Source organism: Hakea prostrata, chromosome 5, assembly GCF_041222555.1.
Source record: "Hakea prostrata isolate BN-2017 chromosome 5, UWA_Hpros_2, whole genome shotgun sequence".
In the NCBI taxonomy this organism is placed as follows: domain Eukaryota; kingdom Viridiplantae; phylum Streptophyta; class Magnoliopsida; order Proteales; family Proteaceae; genus Hakea; species Hakea prostrata.
Genome location: NC_142604.1, coordinates 44,646,460 through 44,661,719, shown reverse-complemented (window position 1 = coordinate 44,661,719; position 15,260 = coordinate 44,646,460). Strand labels below are relative to the sequence as shown.

The 15,260-nt window shown below is 38.6% G+C and overlaps 1 protein-coding gene across 3 annotated transcripts in view; it reads right to left on the bottom strand.

Moving 5' to 3' along the window:
• ABH1 (ARM repeat superfamily protein) overlaps nucleotides 1–15,260 on the bottom strand; it is a 78,188-nt gene that overhangs the window by 31,268 nt on the left and 31,660 nt on the right. For all 3 annotated transcript variants that reach the window (XM_089157202.1, XM_089157200.1, XM_089157199.1), the window contains exons 11-12: nucleotides 14,146–14,216; nucleotides 7,022–7,106 (exon numbers count right to left, since the gene is read on the bottom strand). In XM_089157202.1, the coding sequence (XP_089013328.1) occupies nucleotides 7,022–7,106; nucleotides 14,146–14,216 (156 nt within the window). The remainder of the gene's footprint in view (nucleotides 1–7,021; nucleotides 7,107–14,145; nucleotides 14,217–15,260) is intronic.

The window sequence follows — 15,260 nt, the reverse complement described above, 5'->3', positions numbered from 1 at the left end:
ACAGCAAACTGAAGTTTAGAATTGGTTGGTCTAGGATGTGATGGGAGGGTTAGGTCAAGTTGGTGTAGGGGTCTCTTCCAGCTAAGGTAGGTTGTATTAAGTATTACTGGATGGAACTGCACTGAAGAACCGAAACAAATGTTAGGTTCAGTGTTAGGGTTACAGTTTCGCAAAAGAGAAGACGATGGACATATAGGGTTTATGGTAATCAAAAATGGATTTAACTTAGATCAAGTTTCCTAAACAGGGAAAGGAATATTTGAGCCAAATAGTTGTTTTGATGGCTGGAACTGTCTGGAGACTTTAACATTTGGTAAAACAAGGGTTTAAAAAAGGAGGCAAAATCTAGGGTTTGGGACTGTTGGAGACTAGATAAAATTGGACGGAAGGGATGTTCAAACTCAGTAACATCTAAGAAAAATTACCTCCAAACACAAGAAGTTTGTGAAATTAGAACAATAATGGAGACTTTCAAAAGAGAACCAAAATAAACCACAGTCTTCATTCAACAAAGTTTCAATCAGATCAAACACTGATTCCACCAAGCCTGATCATAGTCAAGAGAAAAGATCTTCAATGGAGAAGAGAAGCAGCAAAAAGCTTTTCATTAAACTCAAAATTTGAGCTCAATGCTTGATCCCTTGTAGCCTTACTGATGCAAAGCCCACGGGCCTACATCCACAAGAAAGGCAATGTATAGAAGGCCTAAAAAAAGTGGACTCAGCAGGTTCCACACAGTTTTAAGTTAGTTCAAATGAACCATGCTCCATCGTTGGTTCAGTTTTATTTAATTATTTGGTCCAATTTAAGTTAAGATATCAGAGGTGATTTTATCCTAGGAGTGTGCAAGTCGGTCATGTTAGCTTCCAAGCTCCCCCCCCCCTCCTCCGAGGGAGTGAAAAGAGAGGGATAGAAGGGTGGTTGGGGAGGAGGAAGTCATTTATAGAGCTTTTTGAAGCCAAATCTTAAAGATTAGGTAGAGTTTGACACTCTGCAGCCCACACAAGCTTCTTTCCTTCAATTTACAAACCCATTTCAGAATCTCTTTGTATGGCTGTTTAGCTTTAACCCCCTCATGGAAGGAATTAGTTTTGAGAGTTGAAAAATCAAATTGCATTAAAGGCTTTTGAGCCACTATCAGTTCCTCTCTGGTAGAGTCGAACAGTATTGGAATTAGACTCCATCAAAGATCAAGTCAAGGACCATCGGAGCTGCTGGGCAGTTCCCTCTTGTTGGCCAAGCAAGTATCCACAGGGGACTTTCTCACGCAAGCACTAAATCAGATCTTGTACCCTCTCCTTCCCGCTACCATTTTACATTTTTTTTTTTCTGTTTTGGTAGCCATTAGACCTCCAATTGCACTGGTTCGATCCACCTTTCCTTCCCAGTCTTCACAACCGAATAACATTAACCATTAGAATCCCATCTCCTACCATCAAACACAACAGCATTATCCTCTTCTACTCGATCAGAACCCCAGCCCAATCAGAACCCTCATGACCCCATTGACCTTGAATACCTAGAATCACTCAACAAACCCCTAAAAAATTCAAACTTACCCAAAACATCCAAACTTCAACTGGACCTAGATTCTACTTTATCAAAACCAACCTCCTATGAATGCCTAAGCTTTGACCTACAACCACACCTAAAATTGCCATAATCTGGGTGTGTTTCCAAGGTCCTGGATGTCGCTGTCTTGCTTGGACTGCCATCCCAAGGGTACATTATTATTTATATAAAAGACTCAAAGTTAGACTCCTAAACTAAAAGGATAATGGAACAAAAACAGCTAATTCCATTTACAACCTTACTGTCAATACTTTGGATCCATTCAAGTAACCTGTTACATTGAAAATCTTGGGATCAACGGCCCAACTTCTATAGAACCCAAACCTAGATTAGTTCCTATAAAACAAGATATCATTTGGCTTGTAACTTGGTAATACTTCCTCACAGACAAAACAGGAGTTAATTTTTTGTCACTAACAATATGAAGTAAAGGGAGGACAAGTGGTATTTAGCTGCAAAGCATAGGCATGGATGAGAGTCCCATCCATATCCCCATTTCTTCTATCCATCCATCATTTATTTTTTAATCAATCTTGTGTGCTTGATATAATGCATGTCTGGGTACATTTGAGTGTTTATTAGTTGAGCCATCATACATTACTACCTCTCCCTTATACCTTTCACATCTTGATACCCTTTAGTTACTATTAGTTCCAAGATAGTCCTAGATCTTTTGATGCTAATTACCTTTGAGTCCTCCCCCTTGTCAATCAACCAATGAATCCTTTAATATTCCTGTTATTTCAGGTCACGCCACTCAAGTCTTGCCATTAGATTTCCTACCCTAATATTCCTATTAATACAAGGTTCTCAGTTCTTTCACTCCCGATATGGTTACAATTCTGTCATTCTATTTGTTGTCTTGGACACCAACTGTTTATCTGCCTGAGCTTCACACTGAGATCCTGCTGTCTGATTACAACCAACATGCAATTTTATTAGTTTGACTGATCAACACACTTGATCAAAAGATCTTCAAGATTGGATTAGTTCTTATTAGGGTTACCTGATACATTGGCGTATCTGTTATATATATTGCAAACCAGCCATTGGACCAACAAAATATTTCAGGGATTTTATGTTTTACTTTTCAAGGAGCATTTGACCAAAACTTGGGAGACATTAGGCTCTCTGCTTTTTGGTTATATTAATTTATTACTATATATAAGCTGTGTTGGAGCTTTTACCTGCTTTGATCTGACCTGTTACTGCTGTTGATGATATACTGCTAATTCATGATTATGGGGTTTAGGTGATGCCAATTCTTCGTGATGTGATAAGTGCTGCTGCATTATGATGGATTCGCCCTTGCATTATCTGTCCATGTGTAGTGCTATGGGAGGGAATTGGAGTTGCCATCTGATAGTTATAGATTATTATCTAGACATGGGCCTTATCATATGATAAAAAAAATAGAGTCATATTTATCATATGATAATTGAAGGTTGTAATCATACTCCTACCATTAGCAAAAAAGAGTGAACCCGATGCCAAAGGCTTCCGCACAAGCAGAGTGCAGGGGGCAGTTTTCCTACGGAGGCTTACCCCAACAATTTTTGTTCAGAGGCTGTTTCAATGCCTTGACCTTGGGGCTACAACTGTGGTCCACCAACTGTTGCACCAAGGCCCGCCCCTTCCTAACATCAGCCAATGTCATCTAATATTTAAATATTAAAATCTGTAGTTCATACAAACCACTCTAGTTATATATTTCCATACAAACTTTTGGTTTCTAACAACAAGATTCTTATTGATCACCAATATGTGTAGTCATAGAATGTTAGATGAACAACTGGTTAGTGAGTTCCTCCAAGATCTTGTTACAAGCCAACTCAGATGTGACAAGAAAGGAGATCTTCAAATTTCAGTTATGAGTTTATAGGGAAAAATTAGGGAAATCTGCACTGGTTAAGGGGTGATCTTTTTTGTTCAAACTTAGAGGGTGTTTTAGGGATGAAGAGAAGAGATAGGGTTTCCAATTTGGAACTACAGAGAAATCTCCACAAGGCAGTTTTAGGATAATTTTATTGAAATGGGAACTAGGGGTCTCTAGGTGCCAAAAGGATAAAACCTGGAAGAAACGTAGATAATGATGTAGGGGGATGATCCTCTAAGTTTAGTGATATTCCAATGGGCATCTCAGTTAGGACTAGATTCTTGTTATTAGAGTTTTAAAGGTACAAAAATACAAGAACCTTTCTGGTTCTAAGGTTAGGGAAACCAGAACAGGCTGAAACTCGAAGGGAACATCCTGCATGTTTGGCTTGGTTTGGATGGCTAAATTGGAAGATATAGGGCCTCTTCAATTTAGGGTTATATATATTATATTGAAATCAGATGTTAAGAACAGGGTCCAACTAGAATCCAAGGTCGCTAGGATTTGGGGTTGATGTGCGTGAAGTTTGAGACAGGTAATGCTTAGATTAGTGGAGATCTGACCTTCACTTTTCTGTGTCTAGGGAAGCCCAAAATCTCAATAGAATTCTGTTGAATGGTCTGAGAAATCCTAACTTATTACAGAGAAAATAGTCGGCCTTTATTTATAATAATGATATGACAGAAAAAATTGATATTCCCGATGTGGACTATTACAGAAAAAAATTTCTTAGAGAGAAACAATTCTACCCTTCTTAACATTTAATTGTATTATAATACTCCACCTCAAGTTGGTGCTTAGATATTTATCATGTCCAACATGCCAGCAATACTACTAAAGGCTTTAGTACTCAAACTCTTTGTCAGCACATCAGCCATCTGGCTGTTAGATGACACATAAGAGATACAGATCAGTCCAGAATCAATTTTCTCCTTGATTAAGGGTCTATCAATCTCCACATGTTTGGTTCTGTCATGCTGTACAAGATTATGAGCTACACCGATTGCTGATTTGGTGTCCGAATACAATTGTATAGGTGTCTCAAAATCTGGTCCAAGTTCTTGAAGTAGCCCTTTTAACCATAATACCTCACAACTTTCTTGTGATGTACCAGGAATGGACGGTTTACAGATGTACCATGAAGCTGACCTGTAAGGCCACGAGCACCTATGGCAAGAAAAATGGAGCAAGACCTTCAGAGAAAATTAGTCCTGTTAAGCTTGACAAAGGTCAGTTGGAATGGGGAGAAATCACCGTCCCGTGAAACTAGAGTTTCCTTGATTCGAGAGCAACTAAAAGAACCAAAAGTGGCGGAGGTAAGCGAATCAGAGGCCATCACACATAATCAAAAAGAGTACCAACCAGAGGCAACAATTACACCATAAATAGGGAGAAACAAATCCGTGATATGAGAAAAGTACTCACCACCAAGGGGAAAAAGCCATAGGAGAGAGGCGCTAGGTCAAATAAGGTTTAGAAGACGGAAAAAAGACTGATGATGGGAGCCGAGGGTCCTAGAAGCCTCGCGGTAGAGAGGCGATGGACCTAGGAGCCTCGCCACAGAGATGCAATGGCCCTAGAGGCCTTGCGACGGATGCAATGGCCCTAGGGGCCTCGCGATAGGGTGGCAAAGGTCTGGCGGTGGTCCTAGGACCAGGCAGAGGTGTTGATGATGGTCCTAGGCCACCGTGGGAAGAGGGACAATGGTTTTTGGGCCAGGGGAGAGAGAGCGTAAGAGAAAGAAAAGGGTGGCAGGAGCTCTAGGGTGTTTTTTAGAGATTTATTAGATCTGCAGATCAAACCTGTGGCTCTAAAACCATGTTGAATGGTCTGAGAAATCCTATCTTATGTCAGAGTGACATAGTCAGCCTTTATTTATAGTAATGGTATGACAGAGAAAAAATAGATTTTCCCAATGTGGGACTATTATTATAATAAAGATATCCTAGAGACAAACAATTCCATCCTTCTTAATATTACTTTATTACAACAAATTCAAAAAATAAATAAATAATAGAAGGGAGATGGGTGAGGGGAGGCTGCCAGATATCTGGATGCGAACACCTAGTTTGAAGCTGCGGATGTAGAGTAGCTGTGCAGGAATCATCAACCAAGAACGTCTTGCTTTGTCTTCACCAAGAACCTTTAAACAAGCACCTGGGAGATACCCTACCACAGGTGGAACACTATTCTGACTGGGAACACTAAAGAAAATAAGAGAATTGGGAGCAAAGCTGGATCATGACAAAAAATAATCAAGAGTGAACTGATCCCTAGATAACTGTAATGAAATAGGACTTGGACTTGACTTGGGCCTTATAAGCTCATTTACATCTTATTAAAAAAATATATCACATTTATACAACAGATTTCGAATTTTCAAATAAAAGGACTAGATTCTCCTAACCTGAGTGGGCAAAACTACAAGACTGCCCTAATGCAGCTGAATTTATTTAACTATGGAAAAACTAATTATAAAGCAGTGAGTATTGTTAAACTACTAATATGCTGCTGGGCAGCAAACCCAGGGGCTTCAAGTGGATATCTAACTGCTAACCACCAAATCTGAGAGCCCTAATAAGGGGCCAGACCTGTGTCAACTTTTATTAGCATCCAGAATAATATAGGATGCACTTTTATCAGTGATTCACAACAAGCTAGGATTCACTTTTACCAGGGGCTTGCAGTGACCAGATCTATGCTGCACTATTATCAGTGCTCTACAGTGACCTATACCATACTCTAATCTCTTCTTTGTGAAGATCACTACTTTTTCCTTTCTTGAGAAGGGCTTCCAATGTTACTGTTTCCGTTATGATATTATGGCTTGTGGTGACATTGTCTACCACTTACTTTATTCCTAAATCCCTGGATTTATTGAACGAGGTTATTCTCTATAGTTGATGGCTTGATTCTAATGATTGGTATGCTTGAATTGGTATCACTACCTGAATGAAGTCTCCTGTAAGGTTACTGACATCTACACTGGTTCCGCTTGTTATATATTCTACCTGGAGCAATTGATATACACACTCCACCTTGCAGGAAAGAGCTAAAGACTCTTAGGATTGGTGATGGGAATCTGTCAACATAATGAAGTGTCCTTGTGTAGCTGTAACTGTTAGACTGTAAGCTGCAGTTGTCATTTATTTTCTCCATCTCCAATATTCTCTCTTCTCTTCTCAGTGTGACTTCTTTCTCCTCCTTTTCCTCTTCACAGATTCTGGTAATAGCTGATATTGTCTCAATACATATTCTCTACTTTTCAAATTTTCAGGATCTAACTATGAAATTATCTGTTAAAAAGGATGACGATTAATGGTCCTGAAAGCCAGTCACTTTGCTTTCACAAGATTCTATTTCCAGCAATATAACAATATCCAATTAAACTGTCTATCGTAAACTGTTCAATTCGAACACTCACCATATCAATGAAACTGAATTTTTGTGGACAATTTCCACCACACTTCTAAAGACTCCATTTGAGGAAACAATCATATATAACCAACAGGAATACTCAGAAACATCCTGTAAAAAGAAAAACCATAGAACAAACAATGTTGTGAAACGTACCTGAGAGAATATTGTCTCTGCCATAAGGTACTCATATCGGAAGGACACTGGAAGGCCAACCATGAATGATGCACATTCTTTGCGACTAGCTTTGCGTGAACACAAAATAGAAATACAACATTTAAAGTTACATAGGATTAACCCAAGAATCAAATATAGAGAAGAGAAGAAAACAGAAGTGGTTTTAAATTCCCCCTCCCACCTATTTGTTAGTTTTGTTTGTTAGGGAGGGGAGAGCATGGAAGAGAGAACATAAGAAACATCACCAGTTGAGATTAAAAAAAGAAGAAGAAAGAAAAGAAAAGGAAAGCAGAATTAAGCAGATTCCTAGCTTCCAATCTCAGGAGGAAAATAAAAGATGTACAACTTTAGGTAGAAAATCTCCTCTAGGTTTGCAGGATATCAGGAAAGATATCATTTGATTCATCAAGACACAGTTCAATCCAAGAAAAAATACGAGTTACATAAAAGAGGTCATTGTATCAAGATACAAGAGTTATTGCTGGAAGATGATCAGACACAGGCAAGCAGGAACTTCCATAAAAAAAGGCAGTGACCAAGTCATGCCTCCAGACCCTCTCCCCCCAAGAGAGAGAGAGAGAGAGAGAGAGAGAGAGAGAGAGAGAGAGAGAGAGAGAAAACTAACAGGGCACCACCAAACCAGATTTCTGATGTTTACCTAATCGGTATGCCCTCTTCCAGGCACAGCAGGCATAGGGATTAGAGAGTGCATATACAGTAATGCATTACATCAGCATTTCCACAGCAAGGGTGAAGTGAACTCTGTATTGGCTCAGAGTGAGTGAGCAGTTCTTGGAATGAAGAAGGCTAAACGCCAAGGTATTTAATACATTCAACGGAATGGCTGTGAGACCAACCAATCTTACTTTAGAAGAACTGCTAGAAAAATGACTCTCTACCCTCACTAGACACATATAAACAAGATCAACATTCTACTTGTGTGTTCAAGATAGACCAAATGTTATACAAAGTGAAACACTCAAGTAGAAATGTACATTGCACAAAGTCCAAGTAACATAAAAAGACCAAACTTAAGGACTTAAAGGCATGGAAGACCAAAGAATGGATCTGCTCATGTGCAAGTAGAAGTCAGAGACTCAAGAATGATGAAGAAACCTTACTTGAAGACCATCCATATAGATTAGGAAAGTGGCATTTGAAGAAAGAAAATAAGCCTCAGCTTTGGGATGTATGAGTTGATATTGGACTCTTCATTCCTTAGTTGTGTTCAATCCTGAGCTTGGAATTTTTCCTATAAATTAAGCAGTTTTTTTATAAAGATCCTCACAACAATAGAGGCTTCTCCTAATTTCTAGCGTATTATCTTCTCTCCCTTGTTTTCTGCTCTTCTTTTTCATCTTCTTCTTCTTGATCTCTCTGTTTCTCTGGTTTATCACCATTAACATGGTATTAGAGCATCACTAGCCGATTCCTGCAAATTATTATGCCAGAACTCAGAGGCTTACCTTCCTATCTTCTTGAGGCAGTCTGATGAGGAAACTGATATTGGTTTTGAGAGTCCTCTACAGCTACTTTTGACTTGAGGCACACAATGTGTTGTTCTTTTGTTCGGGTATTGGTTTAGGACATGGTTCAAGTCTCACCAAAATTTGCCGTAATTTCAATTCAGGGAAAGAACGAGACAAAACCTACCAACCGAATTCTTATACCAGGTCTCAGTCCATCACAGTCGAAATTCCTACTGGTATGGACCATGTCACCTATACCAAACCGAAAAGCACCATTTCAGTTCCTTTTGTCGACGAGAACTGCAGGTTTCGCAGGTCTCGTCTCGATACCGCCCCTTACGTTTCAAAATTCATCATTTTTTTCCTCTTGATCCGCATTCCCCCCACCCCCCAAAAAATCACTACACTCCTTTGTCCACAAACATCTTCTTCGCAAGTTCTTCGGGATTTGAGAGAGCTTGAAGTTAGGTAAGTACACTCATCCCAAATTTTTGACCTCTTGATGATTGATGGCTTAAAATGTGTTCTTTTGTTTCAAATCAATATATGTTTAGTTTAGGAAGTTGATTTAAAAATGTGTTGGTAAATTTCTTTTGGAGGAGTGCTACTATTTTTTTCTGGTTTTAAAAATTAGTTTCCATATTATGTATTTCGAAGAAAAAAATAGTATTTATACATGATAGATGACCATTGAATCTAATATATGTGAGGCACCATCACTCGATCTACACCTGATGGTGTCGAAATGATTTTTCTATTGTTCATTTATTTAAATTATTTGAAAATTATTAAATATTGTAAAATATATCAACTATTTTCTGTTTATAACAAAAATTAGTGGAATATTAGTACATGCATGAAATTATTGGTTTAGTTTGTTTTGATGATGCTTATGTTTTTTAAAATTATATTTAGCTAATAATGTAATTAGTAAGTAACATGATAATCATAAAAAATTGTTTTAGAAACCGTTTCCAGTTGACTGTATGAAACATCTAAAGTAATTATGTTTCAATTTACAACTCTTTGTGTTTGTCGGAATGGTAAGTTTTATTCGTGAGTTAATCCCCTCAGGTCAATAATCAAGTAGAGAAACCTTTTTCACTTGTTCATTCCGATTTGTGGCAACCATGTCCTATTAATTCTACTTTGGGCTCTTTCTTTTTTTTTTTTTTTTTGGGAATGACTATTCCAAAGTCACTTGGATATATTTAATGAAAAATCACTATGAATTGTTTGATATTTTCTATGCTTTTGTGGCTGAAATTCGTACACAATTTATGGTAGTCATTGAAATCCTTCGAAGTGTCAATGCACAAGAATATTTTTCCCCCACCATTTAACACTTTTATAACTATGAATTGCATTCTTCAACAATCTTCTAATGCATACACCGCAACAAAATGATGTGGCAGACGGAAGAATCAACATCTGATGTAAGTCACTCGCTCTTTACTATTTGAAATGCAGGTCCCTAAATCCTTTTGGGAAGATGTTGTCCTAGAAGCTTGTTATCCCATCAACTGAATGCCCTTGTTTGTTCTGAAAGTTGGTATCCCATAGCCTTACTATTTCCTGCTAGTCCTTTATATGAGTTGCCTCCTCATGTATTTGGGAATGTCTGTTTTATCCGGGAGCACTATCCATCTTGGGATGTCTAAGCTTTACCCAAAAGCCCTTAAATGCGCGCTTGTTGGGTAATCCCACACTCAAAAAAGGTAACGTTGTTATTCCTTTGAACTTCAAAAATATTTTATCACAGTTAATGTTTCATTCTTTGAGTCAGTTCCTTATTCTTCTGACCTGTGACTGTCTTTTCTATGGATGATGATCTCCCAGATATTATTTCTTCACCTATTATATCTTGGCCTCCTTTTCCGCCCATCCGAACATAAATCAATTGTGCACCAACGACGTCCAACAACATCTATGGTCCATCCTGCTCCTAAAGCTCCTCCACCTTCGCAGCCTCCACGCATAGACCCTGTGGTAAGCCCCCTGCTTTTGACCTCGATGTCCCGATTGCTCTTCACAAAGGCACTCAAGAGTTGTGTTCAATACCCCAGCTTTAACTTTGTTTCATATATTAGTATTTCTCCCATTTTCCATAATTGTTTATCCACCATTGAGACTTAACCTAAAACTGTGTCTGAAGCCTTGTCGAGTCCAGGGTGGACTGCCATGATGACTGAAGAATTGGCAGCCTAGAGGAAACTCATGCTTGGGAACTTGTTCCCTTGCCTCCTAGGAGAGCTGCTATTGGATGTTGTTGGGTATTTGCAGCGGAAGTAGATCTGGATGGTATGTTTCCTAGATTGAAGGCCACACTTCTAGTGAAAGGATACATTCAAGTGTAATGTGGAATATATGGATACTTTTTATCTTGTAGCAAAGCACACTTTCCATTCGTAGTTGCTACATGTCATTGGCCCCTGTTTTAGTTAGACGTGAAGAATGAGCAACCTCCAAGGTTTGTTGTTCAAGGAGAGACTGGTTTGGTAAGTAGATTGAATTCACCACATGGGCTGAAACAGTCACCACGTGCATGGTTTGGCTAGTTTACCTCAGTTGTGAGAGTCTGGTTTCACTCGATGTGAAAGCAATCACTTTGTGGTCTTCCATCAGTCCAATACAAGGAGGATGCTCTTAGTTGTGTTTGTAGCTGATAAAATTATTACTGGAGATGATTCAGCCGGTATTGATGCATTGAAGACGTACTTGCAAAACAGTTTAAGACTAAAGACTTAGGAAGGCTCAATAATTGGGGATAGAAGTGGCTCAATCCAAAAAGGGAAACTTTTTGTCCCAACTAAATATGTGATTGACTTAGCATCTGAAATAGGATGCTTGGTTCAAAGCATTTGGATACTTTGATGGACCCAAATATAAAACCCATGCATAAAGATGGAGATGCTCAAGAAGATCTAGAGAAGTATTCAAGGTTGGTTAGAAAGCTGAACTATTTGATTGCAACTCAACCTGACATTATTTTTACAGTCAGTTTTTGTATCCCTTGGACACTTCATAGGATGCAATTTTGCACATATTGAGGTATCTTAAGAGAGCTCCTGAACGTGTGTGCCTCAACACAAATCGTGGGCCACAGGAGAACTGAGAGATTTTCTTATGCAGATTTGGCAGGTTCATCAGTTGATAAGAGGTCTACGACAAGCTGTTGCACCTCTGTTGGAGGAAATCTTGTCTCTTGGAAAAGCAAGAAGCAAACATTGGTTACTCAGTCCAGTGCAAAGTAAGAGTATTGAGCTGTTGCACTTCTCAATTGTGAGTTAATGTGGATTAGGCACTTTTTGGGCAAGCTTGGCTTTAGTCTTGAGTCTCCTATGTCTTTGTGGTGTAACAATCAAGCGGCTATTCTCATAGCATCGAATCCCGACTTTCACGAGCGCATGAAACATATTGAAGTTGATTGTCATTTTGTTCATGAGAAACTGAACAGGAACTGATCTCCACTTTTCATATTTGAACCGGAGAACAGTTGGTTGACTAATTTACAAAATCTTTGGGGCAAAAGAGTGAGTTATATCTGTAACAAGCTGAGAAAGTTTGGTGTTTATTCACCAGCTTGAGAGGTAGTTTGGAGGACATTTTGGGGAAAGAAAACAAGCCTCATATAGTGTTTGGAGCTAAATCTCAAGCTTGGTTTTGGGAATATTTGAGTCCATAAAGGACTCTTCTTTCCTTCATTGACTTCGACTATAAGTTTGAAGAATTTCCTATAAATAAAATACTGATTTGGCAGAGAACCTCACAACGATAAAGACTCCTCCTAATTTCTATCGTGTTCTCTTCTCTCACCTGTTATTTGCTCTTCTTTTTCTTCTCAATCTCTCTGTTTCTCTGGTTTACCACAATTCACAACATACATTTTTTTCAAGTTAAGAATTTTATAAAGCTAATTATATGGGCAAAGAGGACTGATTAATTTAGTCTTTGAAAGTATAAATGGAATTTCAAACTTATTTCTAGGAAGCCCATAAAAGGTCCACGAACTGTCTACCAGTCAACAGTAAGCTAAATAAGCTTTATCAACCGCCAGCATTCTATAAGGCTATAGTACAAACCATGGGAGCCTACCAATCCACCAGCCCACGGCCAAGCATCAATTGACCACGAAGGCAGCTCACCTCCAACAGGTAGAATGAGCTGGTCGACTGTTAAGACTTCACAAGTCGACCATGAGTTCAAAATATGACCATTTTCTATCCGTAGGGACCCATTTTAACTCAACCTTTTGGCCATTTAGAGGCCTCTATAACCCTCTAAGGCATGAATTGCACTCATTATTGTGCCTTTGCTCTAGCCACATAGCCTCCCTGACATTCAAATCCCTTTAGAGATTCATTTTGTCTCCTTGAAGAAGCTAGAAGCGTTGATATCAGGATAGAGTTTGGTGAGTTGAGGTTTGTTTAAGTATACACAAGTTTGGGCTGTTTACTGTTCACGTACTGTTCACATAAACAGTATTTTTCTAGTGATGCTATTACACTTTCTATTTCTATTGTAGGAGCTTTGCTACATAAGTTTTGGGAGTTTCTAGAAAGCACAGTTTCTATTTTTAAAACTTTCTATTTTAGGAGCTAGGAAGTTACTAAAGCTGTAATTTTTTTTTTTTTTTTCCTTTTTCTAGAGGACAGTTACTTGTCTCTCAAGTTGTGTTAGATTCATTAAAAGATATAAATAAAAGGGTTCTATGATTCTAGACTTTTTAGCTAGAATCGCAAGCCTCTTCTGCTGATTCTTCATCTGTCTTCTCTTGTTCTTCTTCTCTCTTTTATCTATTCAAGTTCAGCTGCTGTTTTGATTATTTAAAGCTTGTTTTCTAACAAGGTTGATCATTCTTTGTATTAATTTAATACAAATGGAAGTACCACTCACAGAGATTTTTGTAAGTATTTGCAATGTTTGTCTATTTAAATTCATTGTTTATGGTTTATTATTTGGTGCTCTAGTGCAGAATCAAAAATTGTGCAAAAGTGCTTTTGCCTTTGCCAAGAGGATTGCAACAGATTTTGTGTCCCAACCCACTGTACCGAAAGGGTCATGCTAGTAAAACCCTTCTAAAGGTCAAGAAGGGAGTGGACACAGATTTGTAGGAATCAAAACACTATAAATCTTGGAGTTTCATCTCTATTGTTTTATTTATTTGCTTTCAATTTTTAATCATTAATAATTGCAAAGACAAGCCCCTACCAATTAACCTTCCCCCACCTCCCAACCCCCTTTTTTCTATGCTGACTTTTAAGTACTTTACAATCTTGCCGCCAGCCAGTTCTTTGAAAGATAAGGTCAAAGGCCACATGATTAGCCTTCTGAATGATGACAGATAGGAAACCGGCCTTTAGAAGCACCAAAGAATTGCACCTCAGTGTCAATTCCTCACTTCCAAGCAGAGTCTAAACTTCTAAAGTTCTCCTTTCCAATCACATCCATCAATTAGCTTCAGCATTCATATGTAACTCAATAAAAATCATAAGACTTGAACTGTGCCATGTATGATCAAAATCATTTTAGGTATCTCCATGAAGACAATGGTTAGGACACAGCAAATATTCATCAGAAAAAGAAATTAAGCAATATTATGAATAGAATAGCTAGCCAAGTATATCTACAAACCAGCCATTAAAGAAGAAAAGCACATCCAGCAAATACTCCTCCACAATGAAGCGGTCTATAGGTTGCTGACCCTGCAGCACAGCAGAAAAGTGTAAATGTGGACTGGCACCCCTCAGTAGGCAAAACAGAAGCACGTGCAACTATAAAAATAAAATAAAAAATGGAAAAATTTGTGTGGGTCCTTTTAAAGCCTAAAATCTTGGTAGGTCCCTTTAGTGGGAAACCTAACGTCTAGGTCTAAGGGTGTCCGACACCATGAGTAACCATTATTTTAATTCAAATTTTAGAAGTTGAATGAACAAAATACCCCCCCCCCCTGCAACTGGGAGCACTGGACTCTAGGTAATCCAGGTAAATTCTTGCAGCATTCTCCCCATTTTAATTCCTCACTTCCATGTGTGAAAGAGAGGTTATCACCTCATCTAGATTTCTTTGCTAAATTAAGTGGTATCTGCTAGGGTTGTACTTCTACCTGATATCTCCTCCTTTTGAAACATTGGAATCATTGCCCAAACTATTTACCAAATCCTAGGTTCCTTCTTCTTCTTTTCTTCTGTGCTGTAAACTCCGCAAATATTTGCTGTTCTTCCCTCTCCTCTTTTCTCTTGTAACTATGATTTTGGCCTTGTGTGATATCTCATGAAGACCAAAAACTGGGTCGTTCCCATGGACCTAGTGATGTTTTTGGTCATCTGTCAATTGGGTTCCTTGTAGGGCTCATAAGTCACAACCAGATGGTCTTGGAAGAAAAAAAGGGCACCTTAGGGAAAAATAACTTGGATTGTTCATGCTCAAATTTTCTTCATTTCTACCATCGTCATTGTTGGGTTTCAATTCCCTGAAGCCACAGTTGCCTAGCTTCACTTAGCGATCTCTGACAATGGGGTGGAGAAGGAGACTCTTGCACCAGAAGCCCCCATCTCTAGGTATACTGAATTTTTCCTCATTCCTCTGGTCAAAAAGAGGAGGATACTCAGTGCAAGAGAGAAGATGGTTGGCTGCTAGAGTGGGAAGCAGATCATGATGAGGGTAGATGTGCCATACAAGTCCAAATTAACCTCCAAGTCACCACTTAGTGTGAATTTCTGATGAACTCTTTTAAAAAGTAAGGGTGG